The sequence below is a fragment of the Megascapheus bottae genome, chromosome 11 (genome assembly GCF_031878675.1).
Source record: "Megascapheus bottae isolate mThoBot1 chromosome 11, mThoBot2.hap1, whole genome shotgun sequence".
NCBI lineage: Eukaryota > Metazoa > Chordata > Mammalia > Rodentia > Geomyidae > Megascapheus > Megascapheus bottae.
The window spans coordinates 42376080-42397820 of record NC_143519.1 but is presented as its reverse complement, the minus strand read 5'-3'; the positions used below and the strand labels follow the sequence as shown (position 1 = coordinate 42397820).

The window sequence follows — 21741 nt, the reverse complement described above, 5'->3', positions numbered from 1 at the left end:
GAGGAGTCAAACCCGTGCATGCTAGGCAAGCACTCTACCACTAGACTAAACTCCCGGCCCAATACCTTGTTCTTTTAATTATATTTGGTACTTAGATATAAAAGTATATGTGTAGATTTGATTTTAAATATAGCACATGCACATTTTCTTGTTTTGTTTGATCCTAAATCTGTTTCACGCATCCTTTGTAACTTCCTCTGAGGTTCTTCAGTCAGTAAGACTAAGATGAGTAGATCCTGGATTGGGTGGTGGTATAGCTCTCTCCTGGGCTTGAAAATCTGAGATCCGTGTGAGTAATGTCCTATCACAATCTAAGTCATTGTAATCATTTTATTTGCAGAGGAAGAAAAATATGCTTTTGTCAACTGGATAAACAAAGCGCTGGAAAATGACCCTGACTGTCGGCATGTCGTCCCGATGAACCCAAACACCAATGACCTCTTTAATGCTGTTGGGGATGGTATTGTCCTTTGGTAAATAGAAATTTCTTCTCTGTTTCCACGGGATTGTCCATTTTCTGCAATGTCGACAATTAAATGTGTGTATCCTCAGCTAACTACCCTTGGTGCTCAGCTGTTCTGGCAATGCTCTTCTGGACTTTCACATAGCCAGAGCCAGGAAAGCAAACTAATTTCAAAAGCAATTTATAATGAAAAATATAACATTGCTATTGCTTAGATGAAGAGGAAGGAGGCAGGGTATATAAAGAAGAGAAAAAGCATCAATAGACATTCAGTAATACAGTAACACAAGGTCAAGAGCAATGACATTTGGAACAGGCACTACTTTGTTTTGTCTGACATGGCCATCCATGAAAAAGGAGAAGAGCAGATGCCCTTGATATTGGCAGCAGGATTATAGCAATAACCCAATGCCATGGTCCTTCAGGCAGAGGGACTGATGAGTGTCACCCACAAACCCACAACTCAAATAAAGAAGGACATGTGGAACAGGATCTCTGAACACTGTGCCAGTCAGTTCCGAATAGCGTTTCTCAAACTACCTCTGCAGTTTTTAATACCTTCTCTGCAACTGAATACTAGATTGAGTTATTCTGGCACCACTAGTTAGGACATTCATAGTGTCTCTGAAACCATCAAGTTTCATTGTCATGGCTGAGTATCAGTGGTTCAGACCTGCAATCCTAGCTATTCAGAAGGCTAAGACCCAAAAGAACATGATCCAAAGCCAGCAGAAAAGTCCATGAGACTCCATCTCAAAGCGGGGCTGGAGGTGTTGTCTCATGTGGTAGAGTGTACCCGCTGGGTAATTAGTTCAATACTAGCAAAGGAAAAAATATTATATGATTATTAGAAATATTAATCAGTTGTCAATAGAAATTATATTATGTAATTATATAACCTCAGAAGTGGAACAATAGTATTTTCTATAGTGAAGACAAGTGTAAGAAAGTAGAAGTACCCAGTGCGAGGGGAGAGGGGCGGGAATTAGGTTTGGTGATATAAGGCAATTTTATACCATTTGGGGTGAGTGAATTGGTGAGGATTCTCATTGCTTATGTTAGTTTATTAAGAGAGCTTCAAAGGCATTAACCTTCCCCATGAATAGTTTAAATCTAACCAAAGTAGAGCTATTTATTTTATATCTAAATCCTGGGTGCATAGGTTATGTTGCTGACATACATGGTCACTTGTGACAAATCCAGTGTTTCTGGGCTCTGCTCCCTGGAAGGCTGCTTTCTTTAATTTCATTCTTTCTCTTTCAGTAAAATGATCAATCTGTCAGTGCCAGACACAATTGATGAACGGACAATCAACAAAAAGAAGCTTACTCCTTTCACCATTCAGGTAATTTCCCTCTTGATTCTTTCTTTCCTTCTTTCCTTCCTTCCTTCCTTCCTTCCTTCCTTCCTTCCTTCCTTCCTTCCTTCCTTCCTTCCTTCCTTCCTTCCATTTTTGCTTCCCCCATCTCCTGACCCTCTCTTTCTCTCTCATCACCATAGTAGCTGTTCCTTAGCTTTTTTTTTTTACTCAAGTTGGGAAATCTACCACTTGCATCATACTTCTACTTCTGGATTTTTCCTGGTTAATTGGAAATAAGAGTCTCACAGAATTACCTGCCTACATTGGCTTTGAATCATGGTCCTCAGATCTCATGCCCCTGAGTAGCTAGGATTACAGGCGTGAGCCATTGTTGCTTGGCCTTCGTAACCATTCTTTTTAACAGGGGGCTGGCTTGGAATAAATGGATACCTTCTCTGCTGCTGAATCAACTTTTTATCTGAGTTCCAACATGATTTCCCCAAAAACAGGGTTTAGTCTAGTGATTTACCCTAACTACCATCAGTTATGTCAGAAAGACACGTTTCTATCTAGTTTTGCAATTAATGTAGAGGCAAGTCAAAATGTTGGTTGGGTATTAGCAGTTGGAAGATTATATTCTGTTTTTGCCACTTAGGAATAAAATCTACATTGGCTATATCATCAGCTTTAACTTCCTGGCAATTTTTCTTTGAAGTTGATGCCAAATGCAGAACATTTAGCTGAAAAGATACCTTTCTAAGAAATGAAGGAGAGGGGCAAACGGGAAGTGTGCTGGCATCCTTCTTGGTGATGCTGCACACGGCCAGGTTGTAATAAATAGAAGTTGCTTTTATTCTTTCAATTTCTTGATTAGCTGGAGTGGAGCCAACATGAAATAAGCTATATTTCTGTCTTCTTAGGACCCAATATTTTATCATCCTTGTCATTCTCTTACCCAGAAACCATGTCTGAAATCTTAAATCATGAATAATACATTACCACCTATTTGGATATAAGTGACCCTGTGGACTTTTAAAATAGAAGTGGTAACCAAATTGAAAACAATGATCAAGCATATAAGAACGTACTTACTGTTAAATGTATTTATAATTCACCATAAGTAAAAGCAGCAATTTTTCTTTCTGACAGTACTAGGGTTTTGAATTCAGGCCTTCAAGCTTGCTTGGCTTGCTTATTCAGCTGGTGCTTTACCATGGAGCCATACCTCCAGCCCTACTTTTTGCTGGTTATTGTGGGGATTGTGTCTCAAGTTTTTCCCCCTTGCCTAGCTGCCTTCAAACTATAATCATTTGTATTTAAATCTCTTCAATTGCTATTATTATAGACCTATATTAAAGGTGCCTGGCTCAATCTTTTCATTCTTTGAATAGTAAGGTAAGAGTTCTAATTTTTCTAGTGGCCTTTGTTTTGCTTTTGCTTTGTTCTAAAAACAACTTCTAAGCTGGGCACTGGTGGCTCACACCTGTAACCCTAGCTACTCAGGAGGCTGAGTTTTCTTGAAAAATCTTATCTCCAATTAACCACCTTAAAAATGGAGCTGTAGGGCCGGGAGTTTGGCCTAGTGGTAGACTGCTTGCCTAGCATGCATGAAGACCCGGGTTCGATTCCTCGGTACCACATACATAGAAAAAAAACAGAAACGGTGCTGAGGCTCAAGTGGTAGAGCTCTAACCTTGAGAAAATCCAAGGACAGAGCTCAGGCCCTGAGCTCAAGCCCACAACTGGCAAAAAAAAAATGGAGCTGTAACTCAAGTCATAGTGCATTAGACTTGAGAGAAGAAGAAGGAGGAGGAGGAGGAGGAGGAGGAGGAGGAGGAGGAGGAGGAGGAAGAAGAAGAAGAAGAAGAAGAAGAAGAAGAAGAAGAAGAAGAAGAAGAAGAAGAAGGAAGAAGAAGAAAGAAGAAGAAGAAAAAGAAATTTTAAAGAAAAACCCTAAGGGACAACATCCAGGCCCTGAATTTAAGCCCTACTACTGGAACACACACCATAAAAATCCCCCCCATATCTCTCTCTCTCTCTCTCTCTCTCTCTCTCTCTCTCTCTCTCTCTCTCTCTCTCTCTCTCTCACACACACACACACACACACACACACACACACACACACACACAACACACACAAACACACTTGTTCTACACATAACTGACACTGATACCTTCTCCCTTATGGATTTAAGAAGCATTTAAGACTGAAAACTCAACTGACTACCCAACTGTGAGTTACACTACATAAATTGTTAGTCACAGGAACATATCATCTCAAGCACCCTAGTTACTGTGAATACCTAGTGAATTGCCCTATTTAAACCTCTGCATTGTTTTTTCCCCATGAACCTGATCTGAATTTTTTTCCATTCCATAATACTTGATATTTTATCACTTACTCACTTACTCTCTTTTATGACATTAGTTGATACCACTGATTATCTCTTTAAGGCCAGTGACAGGACAATGACTTCCCCCCAAAGGTGCCCTTTTATTCCAGGCTGAACATACTGCGTGTGGGCCTCAGTACAGAGCAATGGGGACAATTTTAAGACTCATTAATTGCCTGTTGTCCAGAACTGGACTTCCATGCAAAGTCTGGACTTCCATGCAAAGTCTGGTCTGACTGAGCAGGCCATTGTGTAAGTTCAGTATCTAGGTTATTGGATTTTTATCTCATTACAAATCACTGCTTTTTCTCAGAGTTACACCAAGAGAAGACTATATCTCTAAGCCTGTGAACATTCAAGAAGGAAAATATCAGTATACCTATCAGTAATCATTTGGCATCTGCAGAATGAGATAATTATGCTTGCTTCCTTTTTCTGCCTTAGGAAAATTTGAACTTGGCTCTGAACTCTGCTTCAGCCATTGGCTGCCATGTCGTTAACATAGGAGCTGAGGACCTGAAGGAGGGAAAGCCTTATCTGGTACTAGGACTTCTGTGGCAAGTCATCAAGATTGGGTTGTTTGCTGACATTGAACTCAGCAGGAATGAAGGTAAGTGCAAAATTCCTGATGTTAGAAGTGTCATGGTATTCTAGTAATGTCTGTGTTGGAGACCAGAGGAGTAAGATGTCAGGAATTCTAAAGTGTACAGAACTGCTCACCTAGATTGAATCTGTGGTTTTAACCTAACAGACTATCCATCCTACGAGACTTTTGAAAAATGACAGCAAAAGCTTTTTAAGACCACAAACAAATGATAATGCTAGTTTGGAGTCTGTAGCTCAGTCTAACTGTCTGGGAGTTCAACCTCAAGAGCTTTTCTTAAAACTCACCTTGCTTAGATACTCTGTGACAAATAAAACTAGCTATAGTTTATATTTTGTGAAGTGAGTCACATTTACATCCATATCTATATTAAATTAGGAGAAATCTCAAGACCAGAGAGAGCAAGACTTATTAGGACTGGAGAGGAAGATATAGGCCAAAGGGTACAAAGTTGAATTCATTTAGGATGAATGAGCCTAAAGACATACAATACAACAATAGACTATGGTTAATAATATTGTATTATATACTGGCAATTTGAAAAAAAGTAGATTTTAGATTCTCTTACTACCAATAGTAAGGGAGAAATAAATCATTTAAAAATTTGAAATTTGGAACTAAATATGTATCTGTAAATTGCATTCAATCTTCTCTTGTCATTTAAATAGCAATGGACTGGTTGTATAAATAAAAGTACTAACTTGGCCCCATGGCTCATACCTGTAATTCTAGCTATTCAGGAGGCGGTTCTAAGCCAGCCCAGACAGCAAAGTTCACAAGACTTTTATCTCTAAAATACTACTCAGAAAAAGCTGAATATAGTCCTGTGGCTCAAATGATAGAATGCTATCTTTGAGCAAAAGAAACTCAGGGACAGTGCCTAGGCCCAGAGTTCAAGCCCCTGGACTGGCAAAAAAAAACAAAAACACAAAAAAACAAAAAACAAAACCAAAAAAAACAAACAAACAGAAGAAGAAATAATAGACCTGGATATATAACCAACAATGTTACCTTCAGCTTTCAGGTACAAATCTTCCCAATATGAAATCTGTATACCAATTCTAATCTTCAGTTGCACATCCTTTTTAATTTATACATACACGTCACAATAACCAATGAAGAATCCTGAGCTATGGTTTGAAAACCAATATACTAAACAATAAAAAGAATGGTTGAGAATGGGAATCTTAAACTAACGCAAAAGAATATCGATTTGCAAATTCAAATCAGCTAAATTTAAACCTTTTTACTGAGCAAAAAATATATCCATCTGGGGAAATAAGAGAGCTGATTATATTATTGAGTTGCTATAATTATTCAGGTAAGCATTTATAATACTAGGAAAGAGAACATAGGCATTATTACAAAATTGATCTCTTGAAAGGAAAAGTGTTGTTATTTCATAAAATGTAACATGATAGAACCAGCAGAGGATTTTGAACCAATGACCTTCATTATTTTTTTGGCTATGCCTTAGTGTTCATAGGCCTACCATTGGAATTTTTTGTTGCCTTGTCTTCTCCATCTGAAAACTGGGAGTTCGCAGTAGTGAAACTCCTTTTTTAAATTGTTTTTGTGGGGCTTGAACTCAGAGCCTGGGCGTTGCCCCTGAGCTCTTCTGCTCAAGGCTAGTGCTCTACCATTTTGAGCCACAGGATCATGTTTGGCTTTTTCTGAGCAGCTTCAATTTTAGATGCTCAGGTCTCAGCTTCAGGAGTAGCTAGGGTTACAGGTGTGAGTACCTGGTGCTGAGTGACCCTCCTTTTTAAGAAATAATGACAAAGTATTTATTCCATAAGGAAAGTCTGTAGAAAATATACCCCAGAGAGATGCTGCTGATAACTTTCTAGCAGGGCTTTATGAATGCTATAATGAAAATCTCCATCCCACAAAAACTCTCTGTATTTATTTTTGTTTGTTTGTTCTGCTTCAGCTCTGATTGCTCTATTGAGAGAAGGAGAGAGTCTGGAGGATTTGATGAAGCTTTCCCCTGAAGACCTCCTGTTGAGATGGGCTAATTACCACCTAGAAAATGCAGGTTGCAACAAGATTACCAACTTCAGCACTGATATCAAGGTAGGAGGAAGGGCTTTGAACTCTACTAACTTTTGCAGGGAAGATAGGTTGAAATAATAGAGAAAAGACACATACTCCGCCCTTAGGACCTCAACTGGAATAGATTTTCTTCACATGCACCTTCCATGGGTTTTCAACATTCTTCTGGCAGCATCTACTGAAGTGAGATTTAGTGAAAACCAAACAACATCTGCCTTTGTACCAACAGTCAAGCCCAGCAATTGTTGAGCTTTTTAGGTTGTTTGATCACAGCCATACATTGGCTTGATGTCTTATTGGTGCTTTGGGAAGTGTGCTTATGACTGGAATGGGCTAGCTGAGCATGGACACTGTGCATACAAACTTGTTCTCAGGGGTATAGGGTAAGGGCTAGACTGTCATGTATGTCTGAGTAGCTAGCACTGTCATTTTTCAATCACATAAAAACATAAAAAAAAACCCCACCCATACTAGATAGAGTGGAAAAGGATTATTAGGGCCAAGTTGAGATGAATTGATTATTAGCAAAACTAAAAAAAAATGTTGCTACCTAATACCAGTGGGAAAACAACAAGAAAGAAAGATGGAGAAGAAAGGTAGTGGGAGAGAGAGAGAGAGAGAGAGAGAGAGAGAGAGAGAGAGAGAGAGAGAGAGAGAGAGAGAGAGAGAGAGAGAGAGAGATCTGTTTTTCTCTTTGTAACATCAGTGACTCCAGTTCTCTCATTCTCATATCAAAAGTGATAAGCATATTTCTATTCAACCTAGACCCTACAGAGTCTAAAAATCAAAGCAGCAGATCTGATTTTCGATCTTTAAAAGAAATCAAAATGATTTTAAATGCTTTAAATAAATTATTTGACATTCTGTATGTGTTCTTGACTAAGAATAAATTTGAATTTTAAAGACTAGTTTAGAGACCTCTTGTTATCAATAAGCATATTCAGAATAAAAACTTGAGAAGGCAATGCCTATAGTCAATTGATTATAACTAAACTTAATATATTTTCTAGTTACTTGGTAAACTTTACATGTGTTTGTCATCATATTTTTCCTTTTACAAAAAGACTGTTGATACTTCAACTTTCTGTCTTTGAAATTTTTTCCTGTTTTTGTTTTTGCTGATTGTCCATTTAAATGTGTTTTTAAACTCTGCTTTAAACTTCTGCTTCCTTTTTCTGTCACTTTTTAAAAATGAAACCTTAGCTGACTAACTTCTACAGCAATATAAAGGTACATGTATTTTCTGTATACAATTTAATGGTTACAAATAGGATGGTTTTTCTCTCCCCAATGGACAAGAGACTAATGTTTGCCTCTTTGGATTGCCTTTTATATGCGACTTGCATTTTTATTTGTTAAATTCCTTCAAGAAGGAAAGCAAATATGATACTTCGGCCATACACATAAAACATTCAACTTAGTGAATTTTTCTAAGTCTTGTTAATTAAGTTACATTCTGGATGACAGTAAAATAATAAAAAAATATATATGTGCTCTTGGGAAACTATGGTTGTGAAATATGCAATTAATGGTGATGTTTCATAATTGTAATTTCTTCATTTTTCACAGGACTCAAAAGCTTACTACCACCTGCTTGATCAGGTGGCTCCAAAAGGAGATGAAGAAGGAATTCCTGCTATTGTGATTGACATGTCAGGGCTGAGGGTAAGGCCACGCCCCAACACTTGTGCAGCAAACAGGGTGCTCTTGTGTTGTTGGTCCATGACTTCTTATGACCTGTACTTTAGAGTTCCACTGAAATGTGTCTTTAACTGTTGAGCACTGTTAATGGGTTTTGAGAACTGAGAAAAGCTGAATCTACAAGAAAAGTGTAAGCAAATGAATTCTAGTTAAATGCTACCTACCATGCTAGGCAATTCTTTGTATATCCCTCATTTCACAGCTCCCATAATACCAACTTTAGTCTGAATGCTTAAACTTTAGGATTTTTCTTAGCCAGGCACCAGTGGCTCACAACCTGTAATTCTAGCTACTCAGCAGGCGTATGAGCTGATAATAGAAGGTCAGGAATGTCAGTAAGACGTTGATTTCTGATTAATCACCAACAAACAAACAAACAAACCCCAGAACCAAATGTGGCTCAAGTGGTAGAATGCCAGCCTAAGTGAAAAACTTAAGTGACCAGTGACCAGGCCTTGAGTTCAAGTCCTAGTATTGGCACCAACAAACAAACTTTAGAGTTTTCTTGGATTTGCTTAATTTTTATTTCTTTTATTTTTATTTTTAATTGGCACATAATTGAATCTTTTAGATGTGATATTTCCATACGTGTACCCTTTGAGCAAGGACCAAATCAAGAGTGAATTCTTTAGTTTAACCAACACTATTAATACTGGCCTTGACCTTGTCCATTTGTGTGTTTCATTTAATTTCATTGGACTCAAATCCAATAAGTGGATCACTGCTGGGTACTGATGACTCACAATTATGATCCTTGTTGCTCAGGGTGCTGAGATCTCAAGATCTTAGTTTGAAATCAGTTCAGATAGGAAAATCGGTGATAATATTTTTTCCCCAGTATAGGAGCTTGAACTCAGGATCTAGGAGCTGTCCCTGAGCTATGTTTTTTTTTAATTCAAGGCTGTTCCTCTACCACTCAAGCCATAGCACCATTTCCAGCCTTTTCTGTGTATGTGGTACTGAGAAATCAAACCTAGGGCTTCATGCATGCTAGGCAAGCACTCTACCACTAAGCCATGTTCTCAGCCCCTATGATAATCTTATCTTCAATTAACCACCAAAAAAACAAGTAGAGCTGTGGTTAAAGAGGTAAAGCACCAGCCTTAAGTGAAAAGCCTAAGGAACAGTGCCTAGGCCCTGAGTTCAAGCCTCAGGACGGACAGACAGACAGAAAGACACACACACACACACACACACACACACACACACACACACACACACACACACACACACACACACACACACACACACACTCTCACTCTCTTCAATGAATCAATAATGAAGTCCACTTATTCCTAAATGAGAAATAATGTAAAAGTCAATAAAAAGTGAAGCTCCTAAAATATAGTATTATCTAGTTAGGCATTAACTTAAGGCAATTATTCTAATTTAAAGTCTTACTTTCTGAAAGTAAATTATTTCAGACTTTGAAAAAGCCATATTTTAGCAAGATTTGACATTTAACTCTTATTATACAAATCTGATTACAAATGACTGTGGTTCTCTAGAATAATTTGAGCCATGGTATTATAAATTTCTAACAATATGTAGGGTTAACTCACTGCCATTTATTTTGTTTAAATTACAGGTACACTAACTCATAGTGGGAAAAAGTGATTACACAAATCAGATATTCTTATTGGTAGTTGTGAATAACTTTTATGAGTTGGAAAAAGGAATATAAGTTATTACTTAATATTAAAAAAAAAAGCTTTATGGACCAGAAGCATAGACTAGTGGTAGAGTGCTCACCTACCATGCACAAAGCCCTGGTTTTGATTCCTCAGTACCATATACTCAGAAAAAGCCAGAAGTGGTGCTCAAGTGGCAGAGCGCTAGCCTTGAACAAAAAGTGTCCAAGTCCCTGAGTTCAAGCCCAAGGACTGGCAATAAAAAAAGAAGAAAAAACTTTTAAAAATACTGGGGTTTGGGCCGGGAGTTTGGCCTAGTGGTAGAGTGCTTGCCTAGCATGCACAAAGATCCGGGTTCAATTCCTCGGTACCACATATACATAGAAAAAGACAGAAAAGGTGCTGTGGCTCAAGTGGTAGAGCTCTAGCCTTGAGAAAATCTAAGGATAGTGCTCGATAGTGCTCAGGCCCTGAGTTCAAGCCCAGGACTGGCAAAAAAAAAAAATACTGGGGTTTGAGTTTGGGGCCTTATGCTTATTAGCCAGGTATGGTTAAGCCTTTTAGACTTTAGTTCTGTGTGTGTGTAAGTATGTGTGTGTGTTTATGTATGCATAAGCATGCCAATAATGGGGCTTCAGCTCAGAACCTTGCAGTCTTGCTCAACTGTTGATCTACCACTTAGACCATGACTCTAGTCCAACTTCAGTTATTTTCTACAAAGGATCTCGAGCCTTTTGCTGAGGCCTGGAATCATAATCTTCATATCTATGTTTCCCATGATTCCCCAGATTGTAGGCATGTATCACCACATTTAACCCTAAATAAGTTTTTGGTAGAAAAAACTTCCCATAAAGTCCCTGCAAAAATATAGTAGCCAGACATGGGTGGCTCATGCTTGTAATTCGAGCTACTCAGGAAGCTGAGTAGCTTAGGGAGGCAAACCAGCCTAGGGAGGCAAGTTTGTGAGACACTCATCTTCAATTAACTGGCAAAAAGCCAGAACTGGAGTGATGGCTCAAGTCATAGAGTGCCAGCCTTGAGTGAAAAAGCTGAAGGACAGTGCCCAGGCCCTAAGTCTAAGCGTGTGTGTGTACGTACTCTTAGTGGGCAAATATAAGTGATAACATCTCAGAATCTACTGAATTGCTTTAAAAACAGGGCCACCAACTATTCATGTTTGAGCTCTATATCAGGAATCTTAATGACTTAAATTTTAAGGTTACCTTTGATTGTGGCTTTCTGACTTAGATAACTTTCTGAAGGTTTGTCATAAGTTCTGCTAGTAAGTGTCTATTAAATACCAAGCATCTCAGTAAGACTCTCATTCCTTTGTCACATTTTATGTGTTCACACATCCCTGGAGAGCCATGACCTAACCTGGGAAGGTCCTTTTCATTGCAGGAGAAGGATGACATCCAGAGGGCAGAATGCATGTTGCAGCAGGCAGAGCGGCTGGGTTGCCGGCAGTTTGTCACAGCCACAGATGTTGTCCGAGGGAACCCAAAGTTGAACTTGGCTTTCATTGCCAACCTCTTTAACAAATATCCTGCTTTGCACAAACCAGAAAACCAAGACATCGACTGGGGAGCCCTTGAAGGTAACTATAAGTCAGTTGCTTTAGTTGCTCTGAAATACAATCACAATTCTGATTGAATGACAATCGAAAATCAACCCTAAGCAAATACAACCCCTCTCGTGTTCCAAGGAGCCATCAATTCACTGATACACAGCAAAAAAAAAAAAAGAGAGAGAGAATAAAGTCAGCTGCAGTCACCAGGAGTAGTCAAATATAATTATATCACAACCATTATGTATAGGCTCCATCCATCATCAGAATTAAATGGTTTCATATAGATAATACATTTAATTATTGGATAAAATAAAGCCTGTGATCCAAGAAACCTAATTCATGAGACAAGAAATCCCCACCACATGCTGTCTAAAGTAACATTTTAGTTTATACAGGACATGCTTACAAAGTTTTCTTTCTTTGGTTTGGATTACTAATGCACAGACCAGTATCCTGCCACTTGTATTTTTTGCAGGATTATGCTCTAAAATGGGACTAATGACATATAGCTGACATTCTGGGGCTAGAAATGCAGGGTTGGATACAGGTCCAACATTACTGTGTTTGGATCATTGGACAACACTTGGTCAGGTGTTGATGTGTTTTGCGGATCTCAAATCCATATTTCAATCCCACTAGTCACTCGTTTTCAGCTGCCTCTTGGGCATCATGGAATCCTTTGCTATCTTTTAAATGAAGCATTATTATATATACATATATGTGTCGGAACTCAGCATTTCTCCTATTGCCCATTGCTTCTCACGCCCCTCTGCTCCTCTTTAGAAATTCTCCATTCCCACGAAGCATACCGTTTGGGGTCTTTGTTTGTTTGTTTTGGTCACTAAAACCAAAGAGCTTGGTTCTCACTACGGTATCAATCTCTTCTTTATCCCTTCCATCTCCAATATCAACAAATGCCAAAACCCACCATCTGGAATGTCTTTTTCGTTCCTGGTCTTCAGGAAGGGGAAGAATCCTGGTGAATTTCATCCACCAATTATTTTGATGGGTCTTGGGGGCCTATTCTTCCATTCATCAAGCAATTTATTGTGTCCCACATGCTTCCGCCAATCCTATCCACTCTGCATTACATTTAAATGCATATCAGCCCTCAGCAACTGTGCACATGGCCGCCAGGCACATCCCAGCACAGCATTCCTTATTTTCTGAGAGTAGTAAAATATGAATCTATAATGACTGACGCTGCCTAATACATTAACCCAATCTGCTACCTGGCATGAAAAGATCCCCAGTTCTGATTCCTGCCTTTTAAGTACCTTGTAACTGTATTCTCTACTAGGTAGCACCCCCACAGATCCACTCTTGTTTTTCTTAACAAAGACCTTGCCCCAACCCCCTACTCTCTCCTCATTAATATCCAGCTCTGAGCAGCCTAAAAAACTGAACCTCAAAGTGGAAGATGAGTGGCTCATGCATGTAATCCTAGCGACTCAGGAGGCTTAGATCTGAGAATGGCAATTTGAAGCCAGCCCAGGCAAGAAATTTTGTGAGATTGTTATCTCCAGTTAACCACCAAAAAGCCAGAAGTAGAGTTGTGGCTCTGGTGGTAGTATGCTAGCTTTGAGCACAAAAGCTCAGTGTCAGTGCCCAAGCCCTGAGTTCAAGCCCCAGGATTGATGTATACACACACACACACACACACACACACACACACACACACACACACACACAGAGCTCAAATTCCACCTCTCTAGATATAGCCCATACTATTCTTCTCTTGTCTCAAATCAAATAGCAAATGTATCTGCCTCCTGTGGTCTCTAACTGGTATGATCTCTATTTGATGCCCCAAATTATTGTCTTCCCCTCAAGAACGTCAGTCTTTAGGCTTCCCCTGGATAGTAGCTCCACCTAGATGTTGCATAATACTAACAGATGCTGTAAAATTCTCCCTGAATTTATGACTCTATAGACATAATATTTTATTGCATATATTAATATCTATCTATGACATACAAACCCTCAGCCTAATTTTGATTATGTTCTAAAATCTAAGTGCCAGTGATTGTATATAGAGATTCCCTTCTTGAATACTTGTTTGTTAAACACGTCATTTGAAATATGATATAAAAATCAATGTTAATAAATTCTTTAATAAAAAAATTCTCCCTGAATTGACATGGAGAGAAAATTTAACCCGGGATAGTGACCTTTGTCCAGCCAGCAAAAAAACCTATTTTTCTTCCTCTTTTTCTCCAGCTGGTATCTACAGTCTTCTTTATTAAACTTAGCTCCTAAGAACTGCTAGAATCATAGAAGGGCTAAAGATAACCAGTCTTTATTCATCTAGGTGAGACAAGGGAAGAGCGGACATTTAGGAATTGGATGAACTCCCTGGGTGTTAACCCTCGAGTCAATCATTTGTACAGGTAAGAACTGCTGGGACCCCATCCCCGATAGGAGGCACAAAGAACATAGGATTTCCAATGCGGCTGTGGTGTGCATTCTAGTCTCAGATATGTGTGTGTCTCCTTAAGAGGGGAGGCGGGGCGCGGTGACCTGCAGATGCTGTGTCCAGCTGAAAAGCACACCTCTGCATCATCTTCACTGTGTTTGATACAAAAATCACACCTCAGCAGATAAAAAAATGTACTCTGTCATCTTCTCAAGCTCAGCCCAAACAAGAGTGCTATCTGCACTTGAATGTCACTTCATGTGCCATTTGTGAAAGCCATGTTTCTTCTTCCTGGAACAGTGTATGTCCTCTGAAGAGGAAGAGCTAGGCAACATCTGGGGAAAGGAAAGTTCCTTCATTTCTCTAAGTCCAATTTTGCAACTCTAGAGATGGAGCTAGTCTCAGCAAAATTTCTTGGTTCTTGGGAACATAGCTAAATACATAAGGAAGTGGCTGGTGCATTGTAAGTCATGAAGAAATGTCAAATATATGACCGTTCTTTTGTGTTTGTTTTGTCCAGTGACTTATCGGATGCCCTGGTCATCTTCCAGCTCTATGAAAAAACCAAAGTCCCCGTGGATTGGAACCGAGTAAACAAACCCCCATATCCCAAACTGGGGGGCAATATGAAGAAGGTATATAATGACTGTTCTGATGTTCTGTGAAGCACTGCCTGCAAGAGTTCTTTTCCAATACTTTATCAGACAGCCAAACTTGGATAAGTAATGTTTATCCAGGGATTAAATTATAGTAGAGTGATCAGAAACCTGAGTAGGTTTATTAAAGTACGTCCATTATTTCCATTGATTACTTACTTATAATTCCATGTTGGATGTCTTTAAACAGTAGCATGTAAAACTTCTAATTAAGATAATTAGAGCAAGCAGAGCCACAGGGATCTCCCATACCTCAGCAGGCTCCTCATTCTATTTTTCTAAAGAATTAAACCTTTGTATTGACAGCTTGATACTGTCAAACATAGTGGGAACATTGTTTTGTAACAACCAGCTTGGTACAGCCATTCCTCACTGTTTCTCATCTGTAATTCTTAATGATCCAGAAGTGGCCATGGGAATATCTGCCTTTCACATCTGTCCACTTTACATTTGTACAATGGACAATACACAATGTCACACCTATCTCCATAAATTGAGCTATTTTAGAAATATTATAGATAGCCAAGGATGGCTCTCTACCTACTATGTATACATGAAAATGTTCTTATCTTGGGCTTCCTCAAGGGTAGCACTTTACCACTTGAGCCATAGCACCACGTGCAGCTTTTTCTGTGTACGTGGTACCAAAGGATCATACCCAGGGCTTTGTGCATGCTAGGCAAGCACTCTACTACTAGGCCATGCTCCCAGCCCCCAACTTATTCTAATTTTCTTTTGTTTACTGTTGGGATATAAGTATAGATGGGTTACAGTTACATTGGTCAGGTAGAAGGTGCATTACTTCTCACACATTGATACTCCTCATGTTTTTGTCCCCATTTCCCTCCCCCAACCCCCTCCCAATCATCTTGTTTTCCCCCTTTCTCTTTCCTATTTTAAATATATATATATATATATATATATACAATATACAAGGTAACAAAATCAGATACAATAACCACATGAGATTAACCATAAGGGCAAAAAAAAAAAAGAAAGGAGAAATAACATGGTACATTAAGAACAACAATCACATATCCTAGAGTTCATTTCATTTAGTCTCATCCTATATGACCTTATGTACCTAGGATTTGAACTATTGTAATCCTCTGCTGGGAGAGTCTTCGATGTGTCCTAATTATTACAAATGAGGAAAACCATTGAGCCTATGTTCCTTTGGACTGGCTTTTTTTCCCATGTCTTTCCATTTCCTTACGAATGGGATGATGTCATTCTTTCTGATGGCAGCATAGAGTTCCATTGTGTATAAATACCACATCTTCTTGATCCATTCATCTACTGAGGGGCATCTGGGTTGGTTCCATATCTTAGCTATGGTAAATAGTGCTGCAATGAACATAGTTGTGCTAGGACTTTAGTATGTTTGTTAGTATCTTTGTTTCTGTACATTTGGGTAAATGCCAAGGAGTGGGATTACTGGGTCATAGGGGAGCTCTCTGTTTAGTCTTTTGAGGAATTGCTAAACTGCTTTCCATAGTAGTTGAAGGAGTTTACATTCCCACCAACAGTAGCATTCCCTCCTGGCCACATCCCTGCCAGCATCTGTTACTATTAGATTTCATGATAATGGCCATGCTAACTGGAATGAGGTAGAATCTCAAAGCTGTTTTGATTTGCATTTCTTTTATGGACAGAGAAGTCAAGAATTTTTATGTGCCTATAGGCCATTCTTATTTCCTCTTCAGAGAAGTCTCTCTTTAAGTCTTTAGCCCACCTTTTAATGGGATGGTTGTTTCTTTGAGGATTTGTTTTGGAGAGACTTAATTTTTTGAGCTGTAGGTATATTTTAGATATGAGGCCTTTGTCTGTTGTATGGTTAGTGAAGATCTTCTCCCACTCTGTGGGCTTTCTATTTACCTTGCTAGCTATGTCCTTTGCCATACAGAAGCTCTGCAGTTTAATGCAGTCCCATTTGTCCAAACTTTCTTTAATTTTTTGTGTTTCTGGGTCTTTATTAAGAAAGCTTCCACCTAGGAGACTTAGGAGACCTAGTGTATCTCCTATTCCTTCTTGTAAAGTTTTCAGGGTATCTGCTTTTACCTCAAGGTCTTTGATTCATTTGGAATCAATTCTGGTGCAGGGGGACATATAAGGATCCAATTTTAGTTTGCTCCAGATCCTTAACCGATTTTGCCAGCACCATTTGTTGAAGAGGCTGTCTTTCTTTCATCCTATTTTTTTTGCTCCCTTATCAAAGGTAGGTCTAGGTCTTCAGGTTGATTTCTAGGTCTTCAGTTCTATTCCATTGATTATTCTAGTTTTAAGGGTATTCTGGGAAGCCAGGTACTGGCTGGCTCACCTCTAATGTACTCAGGAGACTGAGACCTGAAGATTCTGGTTGTGAAGTCAACTTTGACAGGAAAATCTACAGACTCTTATCTCCAAGTAACCACTGCAAAGCCAGAAAAGGAGCTCAAGTGGCAGAGTGACAGCTTTGAGTGGAAAAACTAAGAGACAGTGCCCAGGTCCAGAGTTCAAATGCCACCCAATAATGGCACCAAGAAAGAGAGTAGGAGCTAGAAGTTTGGACTAGTGGTAAAGTACTTGCCTAGCATGCACGAAGACCCAGGTTTGGTTCCTCAATACCACATACATAGAAAAAAGCCAGAAGTGGTACTGTAAGTGGTAGAGATCTAGCCTTGAGAAAACCCAAAGACAATGCTTAGGCTCTGAGCCCAAGGCCAGGACTGGCAAAAAAAAATGAGAGAGAGAGAGAGAGAGAGAGAGAGAGAGAGAGAGAGAGAGAGAGAGAGAGAGAGAGAGAGAGAGAGTGTAATTTGGATATTTTTGAATGGAGGTGAGAAGTTTCATTTCAGGAAAGATGAAGAATGTTCAAACTTAGAATCCTAGAATTACAGAAGCAGTGGAGATTACAGAGATCATCCAGTGTATTTTCATTCTGCATATTTATTGGCTATTTTTTGAACTGGTATTTATCATAACTGAGAACATTAAACATGCTTTCTTCTGCCTCCCTAACAGCTGGAGAATTGCAACTACGCAGTGGAGCTGGGGAAGAATCAAGCTAAATTTTCCCTGGTTGGCATTGCCGGACAAGATCTCAATGAGGGCAACCGCACCCTCACCTTGGCCTTGATGTGGCAGCTAATGAGAAGGTAGCTCTGTCCCCACGATGGATTATTGCTAGCAGTTAATTGACCTGGAAAGATAGAGAAAAGGTTTAGGATATGATGTAATTCGGTAAAGCTGTGTTTTATTTTTAAGGAAATGTTATTTTTATTGTAAACATATAGTAAGAATACATTATTACATTAAGAGTTCAAGTAATTCAGAAGTATATAGTAAGCCTTCAACTTCTCTTACTTCTATCAATAATAAAGTATAAAAATATTTAGAATAGTCTTTTATTTTATTCAATTATTAACTATAGTAACCTATCCATGATTAGAATTCAAAAGTCAAATGTAACTTAAATTTGAAGGAGAATATAATGAAAACTACTACATTGGTTATAGGAAACTAAACTCAAATGAAGATATCAGTTTCTACTGAAAAGACAATTCAGTGTCCTTTCAAACAGGGCACATTACACAGTAGCTTGAATTGTTCCTTCAAAGATCAACACTATTAAGAAGGTATTTTAATAGAAAAATCATTTACTCTGTATAAATTGTACTTAAAAATGCATGGAGCTTATTGTAGCTGTTTAATGGGTAAAGCTGTATTTTAAACTAAACTTAGTACCTAAAGAAATTTTGCTTTCTTACTATAAGGGCAATTTTATACATATCTATAGATAGATAGATAGATAGATAGATAGATAGATAGACAGACAGACAGATATTTTTAACAAGTTTTGGGGCTTGAACTCAGATCCTAGGCCTTGCTCCAGGCTAGCACTTTACCACTTAAGCCACAGTGCCACTTCTGGCTTTTTCTGACTAGTTTGTTGTAGATAAGAGTCTCATGGACTTTCTTGCCTAGGCTGGATTTGAACTGTGATCCTCAAATCTGAGCCTGCTGAATATCTTGCATGACAGGTATAAGCCACCAGTGCCCGGCTTTTATTAATATTTTTAACATTTAAACTTGTTCTTTTTAGTCCTAATATTTTTTATTTCAGGCATTGCCAAAACTCTGTTGTTAATATTCAAAAATGGTTCAGATGATTATTTTATTTTGATTAATTTCATACTTGTATCCTTATGGAGTGACCTTTAGTACCTCCTAAGATTGTTTTCTCTGAAATATATTCTTTTCTGTATCAACATAGCCAATGACTACCTCCTCTAGGTCAGTGATCAGCATGACATATCTTTTCCTACCTTTTTACTTTTAACTCACTTGTGGAAGCAACAGATGATTATCTTTTAGAGGGAAACTGTTCCATATGTGCCTACATATCTGATATTTCTGGTGTTCTCCCTCACTTTGTGTAGGTTTAGATTTTTGTCCAATATAATTTTCTTGTATCTGAAAGATTTCTAATAGTTTAGGTCTGTTGGTGAATGGTTTCAGCTTGTATAGGTCAACAAAATGTCTTTATTTGTTTTTATTGGTTGATTTGCACATGTGTGTGTATATGTGTGTATGTGTGTGCATGTGCTAATAATGAGGCTTGAACAATAGTGCCTGGGTGCTGTCCCTTAGCTTTTTCACTCAAGCCTGGCCCTCTACTATTTGAGCCAGGGTTCCACTTCCTGCTTTTCGGTGATTGACTGGAGATAATGTTAGGACCTTTCCTGCCTGGGCTGGCTTTGAACTGTGATCCTCAGATCTCAGCCTCCTTAGTAGCTAGGATTATAGGCTACCAGTCCTGGAAACATCTTTTGCTTTGTTTCCCTTTCTTTGTGGTTCTTGTCTTACTCTTGTTCTTCCTGACCAGCTCCATTCCTCCTAAGCTCAAAGCTCAGAAGGAAGTGTGTGCTTTATACTTCACCTCAGCCCCCCATGCATTTGTATTTTAAGGTAGTAGTAGAAGAACTAATATTATATATTCATTTTCCCCTCCAATATAATGAATGGTATTTTGATGATCTTCTAGAAAGAAAGTGACTTTTCTCCAGAAATTGATCATGGTTTTTCTTTCCAGGTACACACTGAATATCCTTGAAGAAATTGGTGGAGGGCAGAAGGTCAATGATGACATTATTGTGAACTGGGTCAATGAAACATTGAAGGAGGCAGGGAAAGGCTCCTCCATTTCTAGCTTCAAGGTAAGAGTTTCACTCTTCCCTTTAGTAGCCACCTGACCTCCATGCTTGTCTTTGTTTTTTTCATTCAATGTTCAGATGACTTTCAGAGTTAGATATATGAGGCACCACTTCCATGGAGATTTTCCTTAAATGGCTCTTTATTGTGTTAATGTTCACTGACAAATTTCTCGTCACTTTCTCCTCTTTTTTTTTTCTTTTCCACTCTTTTTCTCCAGTGTTGGGATCAAACCCACAGCCTCATACTTGCTAGACAAGTACTCTATCACTGAGCTACATCCCAGATCCATGATAGTAATTTTTAAAAATTATCACATGCAACACAATAGTTTAAGCCTTGCTTTTTTTTTTTTTTTTTTTTTTTGGGCCAGTCCTGGGCTCTAACTCAGGGCCTGAGCACTGTCCTTGGACTTTCTCAAGGCTAGAGCTCTACCATCGAGCCTCAGCACCACTTCTGGCGTTTTTCAATGTATGTGGTACCGAGGAATCGAACCAGGTCTTCGGGCATGCTAGGCAAGCACTCTACCTCTAGGCCAAACTCCTGGCTATGGCTGAAATAAAATCTACATACTTTTTTTTTTTGACGGGGCGGGTTGGGGGGGCGGGTCATGGGGCACACACACAAAAGAAGAGCCGTCCACTTGCCTTGAGCTAAATAGAAGTAAAAGCTTTTCTTTCTCTCTATGTAGGACCCAAAGATTAGTACAAGTCTGCCAGTCCTAGATCTCATCGACGCCATTCAGCCAGGTTCCATTAACTATGACCTTCTAAAGACAGAAGACTTGAATGATGAGGAGAAACTCAACAATGCAAAGTATGTACATAAACCGGAGATATGGAGGGAAGGACCCAACTGCCAACTAAAGAGTTGCAAAGACTAATGCCAGCACCTTTCTATGAACACTGTTTTTTCTAGTGATAATGATTCTCTGTTATCTCATCCTTATTTTGTATTTTCTACAATAGCAAATTAATGATGCTTGTGATTTTGTGCCAGCCAGGGCAAATCTAAATACAAATGCCCCATTCATGAATACCCATGGCAGGGGTTAATCTAACATCAGACCCTTCACCAGCTAGCAAACAGCTGCCATAAGCTTTACACCTTATGTCACCTGCCAAGTGACTTTTTGAAAATGACCATCAGTGGATTGTAGTCTCTGAACAGCCAGACTTTGACCTGTTTTTTACTTTTATACATAAAGTTTTATTGGCACACAATCCCTTCATTTACATACTGCCTATACCTGTTTCTCCCCTACAATAGCAGCATTAAGGATACTGAGGAAGATCCTGTCCCCTGTCTCAGACCTCATGCTCCCCTCCTAGCTTCTGGTAATGGTCAGCAATTTGTATCATTTATCAGCTTATAGATGCCTATAATTCCGATCTCTGCCTGCACCTCCAACTTCATGTTGCAGTGGACACTTTCTGTGTCTCTTTTGTTCTTACAACGGCACCAATCATATTGGATTGCCCACCATACTCCAGCATGGCTTCAGTTGATGACATCTGGGATAACCCTGTGTTCAAGTAAAACCACAACCAGAGCTGCTAGGGTTTAAGACTTCAATTCCTTTGGGAGAAAGGACAAAATTGAACTCTGTGTCAACCAATGACTGAACTTAGTGGTATGTGCCTGACATCCTCAGCATGGAGATGCACCAGTAGGAAAAGAGAAGCCCAGGCTAGCCCAGGTATAAAGGGAGATCCTAATTCAAAAACTTACTAATGCAAGAACAGGCTGGAGAAATGGC

General features: G+C 39.0%; 1 protein-coding gene across 1 annotated transcript in view; it reads left to right on the top strand.

Moving 5' to 3' along the window:
* Lcp1 (lymphocyte cytosolic protein 1) overlaps nt 1–21741 on the top strand; it is a 51769-nt gene that overhangs the window by 27287 nt on the left and 2741 nt on the right. The window contains exons 5-15 of the mRNA XM_090342125.1: nt 341–473; nt 1727–1808; nt 4601–4766; nt 6694–6836; nt 8385–8480; nt 11549–11744; nt 14029–14107; nt 14654–14768; nt 17793–17926; nt 19864–19987; nt 20674–20798. Of these exons, the coding sequence (XP_090198251.1) occupies nt 341–473; nt 1727–1808; nt 4601–4766; nt 6694–6836; nt 8385–8480; nt 11549–11744; nt 14029–14107; nt 14654–14768; nt 17793–17926; nt 19864–19987; nt 20674–20798 (1393 nt within the window). The remainder of the gene's footprint in view (nt 1–340; nt 474–1726; nt 1809–4600; nt 4767–6693; nt 6837–8384; nt 8481–11548; nt 11745–14028; nt 14108–14653; nt 14769–17792; nt 17927–19863; nt 19988–20673; nt 20799–21741) is intronic.